Here is a 15,803-nt window from a genome sequence, read left to right as displayed (position 1 = left end):
ATCCCATCCTCAGCAGGAGGCAGGACAATGAATGTGTGTCACTGCTCAGCTAACTTCCTTGTTTTTATGGGCCCAGACACAACCCAGAGTGTCACCCTCCCACGGCAACTATCTGATAAAGATATGACCACAAGTTAGCCTAACATAGAAACTCTCTCCCAAGTATGTCTGGAGGCTTGTCTCCTATGTGAGTCTAGATCCCATCAAAATGACACCAACTATCACATGCATACAAACATACATACATAACTAAGGTTTGATTTCTAAGATAGACACTACAAGAGATTACCAATAATGATGAAATAGAATAATTTCAGTAATTTACTATTACTTACTATAATAAAATTGCTGCGATCAGTACTCTTGAACTTTGTGGCCAATAGTATGTAAAACAAGGGCCGCTCACACAAGCACTGTAATATCGGGACAGCCTAACCACTACAACATCTATTAAGTGGCTAACAGGTGGGGAGTGTAGATAGCATGGATATTCTAGACAAAGGAAGAATTCACTGCCCTCTGCTGTGTGAGATTTCCCCCACGCTGCTCACAAAGGCTTGCAATTGTCTCTGAAAGTTTCCAGGTAACCAGGGTTTCCCTTGAACCAAGGCTGACCACAGATAAGGAAATCACGGGAAGAGAAATAACAGCCACGCACCGACTGCAAACCATCTGGCGATATTTGCGCTTGCACACCTACACTTTTACCATCAAGTAGAATGTTCGTTCGTTTAATCAGCGCACCTGAAAGAATTGTTTCCAACTCATATGCACTGTGATTATTCTGGCAATTTGAAACTTATTTGCAGGTTTGAAGTTGTGGGTGATTCAGCCCATGTGAGGCGCTACATACATCCCCAGCTGGGTTGATACTATTCTTACATGATTCAAATTCCGAAAATCACATCGGCATGTGGAAAACCTACACAATATTAGCCTGATGCAGTGTCCGTTGCATCTAATGTACACCTTCCCAGACAACGGGCCTCAAGCTTTATGCATTAGACTCAACGGAGTCCCTTATTAAACAGATTTTCAGCCCTGCTCCACCAATGGCTTAAAGGCAATGAATGGTTCTAGGATAGACTAGAGGGCTACGACTTAAACCAGGGAGGCTCCAGACGCGACTTGGAAGGCGAAGGCAGGAGGGTCACGAGTTCAAAGTCAGGTTGAACTACATAACAAGACCTCGTTTCTTAACACCGATAAAATAAAGACAAAATTAAAAGCCTGGGAAGTCACCACAAGTAACTGTTAACGATAGAAAGTTTCACATCTTCCCCTTGCCCTTGGTGCATGCCTGGGCCAACAGGGCGGCCGAGAAGTGCACGCAGGGCATCACGGAATTGCAAACGTTTGAAAGTCCTACAAGAGCTCTTTACACACGAGGCACGGAAGGGTGCGACCGGACGCCACCCTGAACGCTGAGCATCTAAACCTTCCCGACTCAATCAGACCGACTACTTAGCGCTCGGTGGCCAGCGCGCAGGTGCAGAGTGACCCGGCGCACAGCATGCCGGGAGTCGTTCTGGAGCCGTGCGGAGAGGCGCGCTCTCAGCGACCCCTCGTCCCCCAGCTGTTCTCCGTGTTTCTAAGTAGCGACCCTCAGCCCCGGAGGCGCGGCACAGACCTTCCCGACTTGCATCTCCTACTCGGCTAGTCAAGAAAGTCAGCTCTCGGGGACTAGAAGATGACTGAGGCCTAGCGGGGTCCAAAAAGCGAGGGTCGGACTAGATGGGGTTCCCTCCGTCGGGTTGGCTCCGGCCCCGCCCCCGCCTCCCGCGCTGCTGGGAGTTGTAGTTCCTGAGCCGTCCCGAGCCTCTCCGTCATTAGCGTCCCTCTGCCTCCCGCAATGCTTTACGCCTCAGGCCGCTTACTAGCGGCCCGGGCGGCCACTACACTTCCCGCCCCGCCCAGAGCCCGGGACCTGGCGCTCCGCGGGAAGCGGAGGGAACTACAAATCCCAGGGCACCCCGAGACTCCCTCCTATGACTCTTGAACGGGGTTGCGGACAAGACCCAACGCGACTCCGGTCCGGAGGGTAATCCTCAGAAAGGGGAGGATGCCGCCGGCCATAGGCGGAGGCCTAACGGGTTCCGAGCTGCGGCCCCGGAGGGGCCGCTGCGCGCCACAGGCAGCCAGGGCCGTGGGCAGGGACACGGTCCGCCGGGTTGCAGCACGGAGCCTTAAACGACCTGCTTGGAGCTCACGGAGCTTCGAGGCGGCAGGCCGGTGGGCCACGCTGGCTGTGGTGACGCTGTTGTCCTTCGCTACCCGCTTTCACCGGCTGGACCAGCCGGCGCACATCTGGTAAGTGGCAGAAGGGACTTGGCAGCCACCATGGCAACTGGGAGGGAGGGACGCCTCCCTCTGATTGGCCTGAGGGCACGGAGGGGGCGGGATTCACCGGAGGCGCGAGCAGGTGTCTGTGGGGGTAACTGAGGAATTTTTTGGAGGGGAGGTAGGAGGAGGGAGCAAGGGACCACTCCTCTATAAGTCCAGACTCTGAAAAGAATTGGTTTGCTCTGATGAGGGCTAGTAGGTCTCAAGGTCTTCAGAAGAGACTCTCATGTCTAGGCTACCTGCCTTCCAAATGGTGGCACCCAGAGGTGCTTTGAACTCTCCTCAGAAAATAGTAAATTTATAGTGCATAATTTCCCAAGGTCTGGTTTTCAAAGATTTCAGCATCTTTGGAGTTAGGTTCTTTGATCCGCTGCCAGGTCCCACTGGATGACATGACATGCCCAAAGGGATGACTGCACCTGCAGTCCAAGGAATGACAAGTTTGGGAAGTGATGGTAAGTCACTCTGTTCTAGAGAGACATTGCCATATCTCTCAGGTTTGCTAATTGCAAGCGCAGCCTTAAGATACGGCCCAGGTCAAATGCAGTCAGGACATTCTAGATACCATCTTGGCCCATGTGTGGATGCACAAGACATTGATGGAGGACTCCCTCTCCCAACAGGTTTTATTACCCCTCAGTCACAGCCGGCCTTGGCTTCTAGCAGACGTCCCGTGTTCACAGGCAGCTCTGTCAGCTGCTCCGATTAGCGTGGCTGACAGAGGCAGAGACCAAATCTGTTCAGTTTGTCTCATACAATGTTTAATAGTGGCTACTGTCAGGGAGACTCCAAGCAGCAGGATGATGCCGGCCTTGGGTATTTACCTCAGCTGTATCCTTTAGGGTTCTGGATTCAGCCTCCTATGAGTGAGGGACCAGCAACTCTCATTTCAGACAGCATGAATGTAGTCTAAGGCAATAAACTACTCATTAAGTACTGTGCATAGCAGTTTGGATTGGTTCTGTTCATTGGTATCATTGCCAATAATTATAACACTTACGGAGAGACATTGGTGGCCCAGTCCTTATATACTAAAATTATCTAAGGAGATTCAGGTTATTCAGTTCAGTTTTATCTGGATCATCATTTAGTTTGATTTAGGCCTCCGCTGCATTGGCTTGGTTAAGACCCATGAGCAGTATATTGAGTAGTTGCAGCCTCAGTGACTGTGTGGGCATAACTAAGGTCCCTAGCTCTTTAGGGAAGAGTATATGATACACTCTGTAGAGTGTGATAGACAGAACATTGTGCCATCTGTGTAGTAGCACACATGATCAGGGAGCTCTTTTTGAGGCGTTGGTACTGATGTCATCAGCCATCAGAGTAGCTCAAGACTGCCCATGTCCAACCACATGAGTTTTTCTGTTTCCAGCCCCAGGCCGAGTTCCTGCCATCAGCTGCTACTTAGTGTAGGTGGCCCATCTGAATGTCGTTGGGCTCTGGGGTTTGACTTAGGGGGCAGAGAGAATTAATGTTTTCATTCAGTGTACATCTCCAGAACGCTAATGCCTTTCTTCCTCAGCCCTTGAGGTTGTCTGCCCTATAACTCTGCCCGTGGTGGTAGCGTGTCCAATGCCAGTTTCCCTTTGCCGTCTCTTCCATTGTACCCTGTTTCTGTCCAGACTTTATTACGACAGGCATTGGTAGAAAACTCAGAGACCTGTTGTGTTTTCTCTCTGACACAGGTGGGCAGTGGAGGGAGACATGCACTCGGCTAAGTGCCATTGAGTTTATGTTCTAGGCCGTTTGGCACTAGTAAGACATTCCAGGAGATTAAACTAGGATTAAATTTGAATATTGTCACCTTTTCTTACCCTTCTCTGCTGACCTACAGTGTCTCTAAGAAGAAAGACATACCATGCTCATGGAAACCACAGTTTTCCTAAGCAGCTTTGTAAAGCTCCACTCCTTTTTATTTTTCCTGGTAATTACCCAGTTGGTAGTCAAGAGGAGATGAATTTTTGTGGGGATGAATACATAAGGACCAGACTGTTTTCTCAATTCTGTAGACCAGCAGGAGGTGATAGGGGGCAGACTCAGAACCCTTTTTAGTTGGTTTCTGAGGAAACTGTCCAATGCTTGACAGTATCTGTTGTTTGCGGATGCTGGGAGCATGGCTTGTCTATTACGTTGACTGTTGTTAGATGACCATTGTGACAAAAAGGTGTACCACTGGTTTGGAAAGCTGATAAGATGACATTAATTGTAAGGGCCACAATGGTTTATCCAGTCACTGAGGCAGCAGTGAGGTACTGATGAGGACACAGTGTCTTAGCACAGGCAGTCAATGCCCTGTGCAATGTAGAACCCTTCCTACTCAAAGCTTTTCTTTTTTTTTTTGGCAGGAGTCTGCTAGAGCAAGTTTTTTTTTTTGACAGACTATCTTTGAACTGCCAGCCCACAAACAATAACCTGGAGACTTAATATTAATTATGAAAGCTTGGCCTTACGTTATAATTCTTTTTCCCCAACTAGCTCTTATAACTTAACCCATTTTTTAAAGTCTACATTGTGCCACATGGTTCAGTTACCTCTTAGTACGCCATATCTGACTTGCTCTGAGTCTGCTGGTGAAATTATACTCCCAGATTACATCTCCCAATTTCTCTCTCTCTCTCTTTCTCTCTCTCTCTTTTTCTCTCTCTCTCTCTCTCTTTTTTTCTCTCTCTCTCTCTTCCTGGAAGTCCCACCTATTCTTTTCTGCCTAACTATTGGCCATTTGACTCTTTATTAAATCAATCAGAAGGCGCCTTAGGCGGAGACATACCTTTACAATGTAAGCAAATATTATGCAGCAGCCTGGTATGCCATGGTGGCTTCTGCTTCAGAGACCTATGGTCCTTTAAAACTTTGTGCTCAGTCAGTTCCTGATTCTACATGTGTTATCACCCTGGTACAATACCCAGGCTGGATGGTGTAGGCTTAATTAGGACCTAGAGTGTAGCTAGTTATATCAGAGTACATGCTGTATGATGGGTATCTTCATAAGTAAGATGACTACTCTATCAGTAGGCAGACAGTTTCCAGCTCCCTGGATTGAGTCTCTCAGATATAATCCTCTAAGTGGTGTGTCAGACTCTTCGACTCTGATTGCAGTCAGGCAGCCAGAGTTGTTGTCTTAGTTAGGGTTACTATTGCTGTGATGAAACACCATGGCCAAATTAACATAGGAAAGAGAGGCTTAAACTTCTATATCACTGTTCATCATCAAAGGAAGTCAAGACAGGAGCTCAAGGAGGGCAGGAACCTGGAGGCAGGGGCCTGATGCAGATGCAGAGGCCTTGGAGGAGTGCTGCTTACTGGCTTGTTTCCTGTTACGAAGCCGGGCAATGGTGGCGCATGCCTTTAATCCCAGCACTCGGGAGGCAGAGACAGGCGGATCTCTGTGAGTTCGAGACCAGCCTGGTCTACAAGAACTAGTTCCAGGACAGGCTCCAGAGCCACAGAGAAACCTTGTCTCGAAAAAAAAAACAACAAAAAAAAGGGGGGTGTCTCATCAATCACTAGTTAAGAAATGTCCTACAGGCTTGCCTAGAGCCTGCCTGATCTTGTGGAGGCATTTTCTTAATAGAGGTTCCCTCCTCTCAGATGCTTTTAGCTCGAGTCAAGTTGACATAAAACTATTGAGCACAGTTGTCTTTAGGTAAAATGGCTGGGCCACCCAGTGGCTATCATCAGCTTTTTACATAGCCTGATCCTAAGTCTGGGCTCTGTAAAGAAGCTCTGTGAGTCATGGCCACTGAACTGGAGGCTGTGCCACCGAGTGGAATAGGAAATAGCTTCTCCCAAAGAGGCACCCGCTGCTTTACATAAAACTGAAACCTTGTCTTCTTGACTACAGCCACTGGTTGAATCCTCCTTTTGTTAGTTATAAACTCCAAGATGACCTATTCCAAAGTGGAAATGGAGGGCCAGAGAGCCTCGAGGCTTTTCTGACTCAGGCACCCTTTCAGCAAGAGGTTAATAACTGCCTTTTAGAAGAGTGTACTTAGTACCTGTGCTCAGCAGGTGGCACTGTTAGGCTGGTGACTAGTTTCAAAGGATTTTGGCAGTCCTTAATGTGCGTGTGCATGCCTGGGATAGTGTGCACCTGCATATGTGTATGCCCACGTGTGTATGTGTGTGTGCATGTATGTGTAGTGCATATAGATATTGAATGTCTTCCTTTGTCTCCACCTTAATTTTTAGAGAGGGGCTCTCTCTGTACCTGGAACTGGCTGCTCAGTGGGCTCCAGGCATCCTCTTATCTCTGCCTACTTAGTTCTAGAATAATGGATACTCTACTACACCTGTTTCTTTTACATGGTTGCTGGGAATTCAAGCTCAGGTCCTCCTGCTTACAAAACTCTTTGCCATCTTCCTAGCTCTATCTTTAAAGCTGAATTCCCTTTCCTTTTCGGGGATTAATTTCTCCTGGAGCACTAGGAGGGAACAGGGCTACCTCTCTGCACACAACAGTCCTTGAATAAGAGAATCTCCTTTGGTACTTTTTGAGATCAACACAAGCTATACATTTCGCAGAGCGTACCCAACAACAGTACACTAAAATGGTCCCATGATTTCTATCTGCAAGGTACTTTAACTACTGAGATCTTGGCTCAGACTTAATCAATTAAACTTGGCCTTTTCCCCACTTGAACTAATGAGCATAAATATATGGTAACACCTAGAGAACTTGACACTCCATGGGGTGTGGGAAATACTGACTAAAGAGATAGAAACAGTTTCCCACTCACCTCCTCACTGACTTGGCATCACTCCTTCTCTAGGGTTCTTCCCTCTGTCCGGTGAGCCCCTGGGCTTAGAGGCCCTTTGTCTTTTAGCTCTGCACATACTGCAGTCCTTAGTGCCTTTGGTAATCCCTGTGTTCCCTCTACACTCAGCCCCCATGGGTCTGGGTAGGAGGAGCTAGGGGCCTCTATGCACGAAGAGTTGTGAGTTTAGGTCCCTTTCCTCCCTGGAGTTCTAAGATGAGTGTGTATGGTTTTCAGTGTGCTTGGGACATGTGACCTTCCCCTTTAAAGCAGCCGAAGATAATGGTGGAGAGGGAGGATCAAGGCATTAGGGCTCAGAGCCACTGAACAAGGCACATGTGCTTTTCGCCTAGAGTACACAGCTTTCTGAAGGATTCTTTAGTGGTTTTTTTTGTTTGGTTTGACTTTGCTTTTTGAGACAAGGTCTTACTATGTAGACCAGACTGGCCTCAAAGTTTATAGCCATCCTCCTGTCTCAGCCTCTTGAGTGCTGATCTGAACAATGTATCAATTTTCCAATGCTGTGACCAAATAGCTGATGGGAGTGACTTCAGGGAAGAGAGGTTTACCAGGGCTCATCCAAACCATCATGGTGACTGGAGCGACTGCAGTGGTGGGAGGCAGGGGCCAGGGAGCAGAGTGCTAAACCAAAGCCAGAAACTGGTATCCAAGGTGCCAGCTACCAGCTTTGCCCCATGTCCCAGAGTTTCCATAATCTGCCAAGCAGCACCACCAGTTGTTCAAACACATGAGCCTATGGGGACATTTCACATTTAACTCCTAACAAGAATGTTTTCATTTTAATTGAGGGGCTGTGTTGAGTTCAGGATAATGATTGGCTGGGATATAGGTTAATGGAGTGCACAGGCCCAGGGTTTGATCTAGCAGTACAGGGGTTGGGGGATGGAGGAATAGCAGGATAGCAGGGTCCTTACTGCTGCCCCATTTCTTCACTAAGCTTTTAAATAAATAGAACATAGCACACAGTTGGTATTCCTGTTGTCCACTGCTTTACTTGGGTAAGAATCTTCACCACCAGGTTCCAGGATGTCTTGTCTTGTATTTGTGTCTAACTCAGTCCATGAGGTTCCTTATCCCTTCTTGTTCAGAAAGCTAGGTAGGTATGTCGTCAATCTAGGCTTGCGCCCCACGTTGACAGGGTCTTGGGTATTTTTAGAGTGTTTACAAACTAAGACTTTAACTTGCTGCTGTTTTATGGGTGCCAGTAGAAGAGAAAATCCTGAATCAATCCTGAATCAGTGCCCAAGGGGATGGCCTGAGTATAGATGAGTCAGGCCTTCATTCTTGGCATGCTCTACAAGGGCTGTAAGAGCCTGAGAGCCATGGGAACTTCTTTTTTTTCTTTTTAAATGTTTATTTATTATGTATACAATATTCTGTCTGTGTGTATGCCTGAAGGCCAGAAGAGGGCACCAGACCTCATTCCAGATGGTTGTGAGCCACCACGTGGTTGCTGGGAATTGAACTCAGGACCTTTGGAAGAGCAGGCAATGCTCTTAACCTCTGAGCCATCTCTCCAGCCCCCGGAAACTGCTTTTCTGATGCAAGTAGTAGAACGCAAGAGGAAATGTGTGACACTGTTGCTACTGATTTTATTTGAGACCCTTTTGAAATAAAATCTCACGTACCTCTGTTGGTCTGTTTCCAAATAGTCATCACGATTAAAAGAAAATGTTGGGACAGTTTAGTGTCCAGTATGTGTATAGAATTCTAAGTCTACAAAGTTCCTTGCCATGTCTTACCTGAGTTGAACCCTAATACCTGGGAGGGGTGTGAAGAGCATGGTTTAATCATGTTGTGGCATTAGTAGGTGATGCAGCTGGGAATAGCTCTCCTTTCCATGGTCTGTTTTGTTTTGCTCTACCCTGAAGTTAATTCTCTCTTTAACACCACCATGTTACTGTCAGTACCTCGTGTCCTTGGCTGATGCAGTAACTTTAGTCTTCTACCCATCTTCTGGGTGCAGTGAACTTAAAATCATACATGAGAGCTGCCCATTATTTGGGAGAGCATGAGTGTTGGTGAGGAAGTGATGACTTTGTGGAGGCCACTCTTCCTTCAGCTACGGGAAGGCTCTGCTGGATGGTGTGGCAGTCTTGTAAACCCTTCTTGCAGGCCATGGAAACGCTGATGTCTGTGGCAGAACAGGACTTCACATTGGGCTGGAAAGTCCAGGGTTAGATTCACATGTGTACTTGCAAAATAACAAGGCTAGGCCTGGGGTTTAGAAATGCTCTTAGTGAGCACATTTGGTGTCTGTAGACAGTTGGTCATTATAACAGGTCGGGCAGATCTGAGTCAGCAGGGTGGTGGACAGCCTGGCCTGCTGCGACACTCATGCATTAACGGCTCTGGACCCAGTAGCCTGACAGTGTAGCAATGTGCATTCTGAGACCCAGTGGCCTCAGAGTGATTAGTTACCAGACTGGGAAGAAATTGCTTTTCAAAACCCTTTCCATGTTACAGTAAAACACTGCTGCTTTCAAATAAATTGATAAGAATTCAAGATACAGAAGAAGACATTTAATTTAAATTTATGGTAAATGCTGGGTAAATATTTGTTAACTTTTCTCATTATCAAGATCTAGGTTGATAACCAGTTTAAAAGGTTTTCCTCAAACCACTATGTCAAAGTTTTGTTTTTAATCCAACTTAACGCATTATATGCTTGAAACTGATGACCTTTGGTTTTAATTGTAACTTTAACTACGGTTTATTAAATTTTGATGCTTTTTCTTTAGTTGGGATGAGACTCACTTTGGAAAAATGGGAAGTTACTATATTAACCGCACCTTCTTCTTTGATGTACACCCACCTCTGGGAAAGGTAAGCAGTGTGGCGATTTACACTCTGTTATCTAGGCAGTTGGCTTCTAAGAACTGGAGCCAAGTGTTAGGTTTGTACTTAGTTCTTAGACTTCAGAATTCCATGAGCAGGTACTTTGATAGAAAATCTTTGGTGTTTTTAGGGGTTCTCCGGGCTCAGAAATGGAGAAGAGCATCCATCAATGGATGGACGGATAAACAAATGTGGTATAGCCTTACAGCAGTTATTCCCCCTTAGAGAAGAATGTTCTGCTACAGGAGCTTTCTTCTCAGGATAATGAAATGTTCTAGAATGACATAGTAGTGATGGTTGTACAACCTTGTAGAAATATTTAAAACTACTTTTAAAATCATTAGTTATGTTATGTTAGCTTTTAAAAAAATTTATAAAAGAAAATAGAAATATAATACACTACATAAAGGAAATATAACTTAGAGGAGCTTAATCTATAAAAATTATACTTTTTCCTTCTCTTGATTCCTAATAAACATATTAACCTGTTCCCCTAGCATTTTACATTAAAAATTCTATCAATTAAAATTTATTTTACTCTTTTAACAACAGATTCCCCTGAGAAGACCAATGGGTTAGTTTTAGTATTCACAAAAGCCTTTCTTCCTAACTGCAGATTCAGGTCTCCAGATCTTGGGGTAATAGCATGGGTATGGAAAATAAAGGATAGCAGCCATCAGGTTGACCCAAGGAAGCCTGAGCGCCTAGGTTAGGGACTAGGGACAAAATCCCTCTTGGGAAGGGTGTGTAGATAGGTAAGCCATGTAGCTAAATTTAGAGTCAATTCTGAGCCTAGGAAAGGGTAGAAAAGCCTTGCCTTTTCCTGTCTGCTTGGTAACAGCAGAGACAAGCAGTTGCGCCTGGACCTGTGAAGCTCAGAGCAGCTGGGTAGAGCAGTTACTGTTGTAGCTCTGTGTTGAAAGAGGGAGCTGTCTTTCTCAATCTCTCAATCTCCCTTCCTCCCCCTTCCCTTTCTGGGGAAATGCCTCTCTTTGCATTCTCTTTCTCACTTCCGCCCTTTATTCCTTATGTGTAGCTCTTGGCCACTTTCCTCCCACTTCATTGTGATTTGGAGCCTCTTTGGAGTAGAAGGCCAGTGTCCCAGGAGTAAGAATGCCCAGGACCTTCCCGAGAGCTGACATGTTTCATTTCATAACAAATGAAAGAAAACAGACTGCATGTGTGAGCCCCTCACTGACCCTACCCTTAAAACTATAGAGTCTTTTCCTCCCTAAATGTTCAGTCTGCTCTAGTCCCAAGAACTTAGCGTGGCATAAGAGAGGGTTTGTTTCAAGCAACAAGCTCTTTAGACAAAAGATTTTTTTACTCTGCAGCAGCTGCAGGACAAAGTGTCACACTGGCACTTCTATGGCCAGTTGTCAAGGAAACAGAAGGCCATGCATACAGCTGGAGAGAACGGGACAGAGGAATCTTTCCTATGAACATTTTATCTTTCGTCCGTTCCTCTCTCCTCAGATGCTGATTGGTCTTGCTGGCTACCTGAGTGGATATGATGGCACCTTTTTGTTCGAGAAGCCTGGAGACAGATACGAGCACCACAGCTACATGGGAATGAGAGGAGTAAGGCTTCCTGCTTTATGTAGACTGATGAATCCCTGGGGCCACACCCACTCAGAGGTGTTACAGTCGGAAGCAGCAAGTGTAGAGAGGGGACTTCTGTGGAGTGGGGAGAGGACAGTGATTGAGCCCACCCCCTAAGGTAGAAATCTGGAAGTGAGTGTGGGAGGAAGGAAGAAGGGAGGCCACAGATAGCGTAGAAGTTGCTTACGAGCCGTGCACACTGCAGCCTGTCAGCCTTTCCTTTAGATTGTGGCCTCTTCACACGGTCTCCAGATTCCTACTTCCTTCCTCACAAAGAAGTTGGCACTTAGCAGTCGCTCTCTCAGGGAGGCTGAAAGCTACTCCAGTCAGTCCCTCTGCATCCTGATTACCAGCATCAGCTTAATGGGACATGGCAGAGCCTAAACACTCAGCTCCCTGGGAGCAACCTAATGAGACCCGTGGAAGCTGGTCCCCAGCCTGAGTTCTCAGAGCGCTTTGCCTTCACAAGTTAGATTAGATGACTGTGTGCTTCCTGGGGATAATCACTGGGCGGCCTGTACAGTACTGCATGCCATATTAAACAGGGAGTGCCCGTCCCTCAGTTTATACTCTCAAGTGACACTTTTGTTTCGTTTTTTGTTGTTTTTTTGAGACAGGGTGTCAGTATGAAGCGCTCACTATCCTAGAACTTACTATGTAGACCAGGCTGTCTTTGAATTCACAGAGATCCACCTGCCTCTCTGCCTCTCAAGTGCTGGGATTAAAGGCTTGTGCCCCCACACCCAGATCTCTCAAGAAATGATTTTCTTCCTAATGACTCTTGAACAGCACAGAATATACACAATACTCCCCATGGACTTGCTGTGGAGATTGGAAAGGACAAATAATTTCATCTGTTCTCTTCCCATCAGGCTACTTTACTTCCTGCATACAAAAGTGATGGCCCAAAGGGAAGAATTTCCCATTACCTCGGCCTTGTCTGTGTACTGCTGATGGGCAGACTAAGGAGACAGAAGAGGGCTGTTGATTAAAAAAAGAATCAAACCCCCATCTCCTCCAGCTCATGAAGTGTCAAGCAGTCATTTTTCCCAAACCAAAATGCACCCTGTAGATTGAGTGGTTTCTGGTATCCTCAAAACAAAGAACCAGGGGAAATATTACAAGAATATCAGTAGAAGTCTCAGAAATATTAAGATGCCTCCAAAAAGTCTGCTTCAACTTATACCATAGCTTTATGCTAGACACTGATGTTGGTGAAGTACTTCTGTGTTAGTAAGCCTTGAGCTCATGTACTCCTCAGCCTGAGCCTGTGAGGCTGGCTTTTCCTAATGAAATGATCGGAGACAGCTGGCTGTGATTGGCAGCCCTGCTTCTTCCTGTAAATGTCACTGATTTCATGCCAGTACTGTGCCAAAGTTCTGACGGGCATACATGCCCACTGCTTCATGTGATTTCTCACTATGACACTCCCATTGCATGCTCCACGTGATTTCAGACTTTTGTCAGGGTCCTCCACCTTAAACATTAGTATACCAAGTCAGCTGGTTGCTTGAGTGCTTCTGTCTTCCTTCCATAGTTCTGTGCTTTCCTGGGTTCATGGCTGATCCCCTTTGCCTACCTCACTGTCCTGGATCTGTCCAAGTCCTTCCCAGCAGCACTGCTCACCGCTGCCCTTCTCACCTTTGGTAAGTTTTCTTGACCTCTGTATTTTGGGAAATGAGACTGTCACACCATGTAGGTGGTTGGAAATCAATACATCCAAGTGTCACATCTGTGCAGCCAGTACTTCTATTTATTTATTTATGGATTTTTAAAGATAGGATTTCTCCATGTTGCCATGGATGTTCTGGTACTTACTCTGTAGACCAGGCTGGCCTGGAAATCTCAGAGATCCACCTGCTTCTGCCTCCTGAGTGATGGGATTAAAGGTGTGCACCTCCACCATAGGACCCAATTCTTAATTAACTTAAGGGTTGGGTAAAATATAGTGTTACTAGTAACACTTAAGTATATAATTACATCTGTGAGTCGTATGTGTGTGTGTATGTGTGAGTGTCTGTGTGGGTGTGTTTGAGGCATGTAGTTGACAGTTGTCTTCCTCGGTTGTTCTCTACTTTATTTACTGAAGCAGAACCAGAGCTCATCAGTCCCAGTGAGTCTTGTTAACCACCTTTCCCTGAAGATTCCATCTCTACCTCCTGTGTGCTGGGATTCCGTGAGGCTGCCATGCCTACCCAGCTTTTATGTGGGTTCTGGGAATCTAACCTCCAGCCTTCAAGCTTGCATGACAAGTGGTTTTTTTGTTTGTTTGTTTTTGTTTTTCGAGATCTTGTTTCTCTGTAGCTTTGGAGCCTGAGTGCTGGGATTAAAGGCGTGCACCACCACCTGGCTAACAAGTGTTTTTTTTGATGAGGCATCTCCCCAGTCCCTAAAGCAGACACCCAGAAGTACCAGTGAAGCAGAAAATTAGAATAGAAGTATTAAGTATTTCCTCTGGGTCCTCACCTAGATAAACACAGACTAACTATAGAGGTTAGTCCTGGTACTAGCTGTATTCTTCTTCAAGTGAATCAATGACCTTGTGGTGCTTTACATGTAAAGAAGTCCAGAACAATTTAGGTGGGTGTTTGGATCTTGTTCAGACAAATGTGCTGATGTTTTGATGGATATAGGACAAGGTTATAGGATTCCCTGTTGTGAACCAGTGGCTTTTCCCTTCTATGTATTTTTTCTTTAGTTATTCATTATCAGTCATTTTTCATTTTCTATTTGACATCTGTTTCCTAGGCACCTACCCTATACCCGGCCACCTTTTGAGGCCTCAGAAAATACACTGATGAGATGCTGTTCTCATAGAATATACCCTATAAAAGGGCAGACAAATAAGCCAGGACATATTAAGTCTGTGATAAAGCATATTATTTTTCTTTTAACATTTAGATTATTTACTTTGTATGTGATGGGGGAGGCACATGCACACTTGTCATGGCACACCTATGGGAGTCTGAAGACAACTTGTGGGAATTGATCCTTTTCCATGTGGATCCCAGGGTTCACACTCAGGTCATTAGGTATGGTGACAAGTACCCCATCCTACTGAACCATCTCACTGGGGATCCTAAGCAATTAGTGCCAGGTTAGATGTAAAGCAGAGTGGGGATAGATTAGTGGGGATCGATACTGTTTTAGATAGGGCAAGCAGCAAATACCCCAAGAAGGTAGTGCTAGCAGAGGCCTGAGTGAAACAGGATCGGACTCCAGAGTTCTGAGAGAAGACTTCTCAGAGAAGGCAGGAGAACAGCCTGTGTAGTCTCAGAGAAGGCAGGAGAACAGCCTGTGTAGTAACCCTGTGAGGGGCAGTGAGTAAGAATGTTGGGGTTGACTTTAGATAGATATGGAGGCCATACAGGATTTGGGAACTGTCCTGAGAAATTTTTAGCCTGAGTGAGATGAGAGGACATTGTGGGGTTTAAGCAGGAATATGTTCATAACTTAAGCTTTTTTTCTTTCTTAAGTTGGTCTGGTACCTATATAGGGAGTCAACCCTCAATGAAGATGTCATATGAAATAAAACTCTCCTATACATTTATAGTTTACAACTGCATCACTTTGTGGGGCTTTTATGGTAGGAATGAGGAAGTGGCCTCAGGGCTGAGTGAATGACATGAGCCTCTGAGATAGAGGGCCTACAGGTAGCGTTGGTATTGCTTCTTATCATTGGGCTCTGCTGTGCCCGCAGCTGAGTCCTCCTCCTTGCTGATAACCCAGTAGTGATCAATGGCCGCCTAGTCATGACTGCCAGATGCTTACTTGCAATGCAGAGAGAACTGTTTCCTGCTGTAGAGTGTTTGGTTTTTAGAGATCTCTTATCACTCTGTGTTTTGACCAGCAAGCTCCTATTTTTCAGACACAGGATGCCTCACTCTGTCCCAGTACATCCTCCTTGACCCTATCCTGATGTTCTTCATCATGGCTGCCATGCTGAGCATGGTCAAGTACAACTCCTGTGCTGACAGGTCAGAAATACCATCTTGGGTTGGGGGGATGGCAGAGCTGGGTGGGTGCTTACAGGACTAGCAGTCAAGCTTACTTTAAGAGGAGCAATACTTTCCATTTGTTTGTTTTTTAGATAATAAAAAATAATTTTTTAAAAGGTTTATTTATGGGCTGGAGAGATGGCTCAATGGTTAAGAGCATTGCCTGCTCTTCCCAAGGTCCTGAGTTCAATTCCCAGCAACCACATGGTGGCTCACAACCATCTGTAATGAGGTCTGGTGCCCTCTT

General features: G+C 45.9%; 2 protein-coding genes across 2 annotated transcripts in view; one reads left to right on the top strand and one right to left on the bottom strand.

The window, feature by feature from the left end:
* Gstz1 (glutathione S-transferase zeta 1) overlaps positions 1 to 1,784 on the bottom strand; it is a 10,399-nt gene extending 8,615 nt beyond the window's left edge. Inside the window, exon 1 of the mRNA XM_005343394.3 lies at positions 1,631 to 1,784. Coding sequence (XP_005343451.1) covers positions 1,631 to 1,645 — 15 coding nt within the window. The 5' untranslated portion in view covers positions 1,646 to 1,784. The remainder of the gene's footprint in view (positions 1 to 1,630) is intronic.
* A 68-nt stretch (positions 1,785 to 1,852) lies between these two features.
* Positions 1,853 to 15,803, top strand: part of Pomt2 (protein O-mannosyltransferase 2) — a 45,808-nt gene continuing 31,857 nt past the window's right edge. The window contains exons 1-5 of the mRNA XM_005343398.3: positions 1,853 to 2,310; positions 9,860 to 9,944; positions 11,433 to 11,537; positions 13,096 to 13,204; positions 15,427 to 15,535. Coding sequence (XP_005343455.2) covers positions 2,063 to 2,310; positions 9,860 to 9,944; positions 11,433 to 11,537; positions 13,096 to 13,204; positions 15,427 to 15,535 — 656 coding nt within the window. The 5' untranslated portion in view covers positions 1,853 to 2,062. The remainder of the gene's footprint in view (positions 2,311 to 9,859; positions 9,945 to 11,432; positions 11,538 to 13,095; positions 13,205 to 15,426; positions 15,536 to 15,803) is intronic.

This window comes from Microtus ochrogaster, chromosome 1 (assembly GCF_000317375.1).
Source record: "Microtus ochrogaster isolate Prairie Vole_2 chromosome 1, MicOch1.0, whole genome shotgun sequence".
NCBI classification, from domain to species: domain Eukaryota; kingdom Metazoa; phylum Chordata; class Mammalia; order Rodentia; family Cricetidae; genus Microtus; species Microtus ochrogaster.
This window is presented reverse-complemented; position numbering and strand designations above follow the sequence as displayed.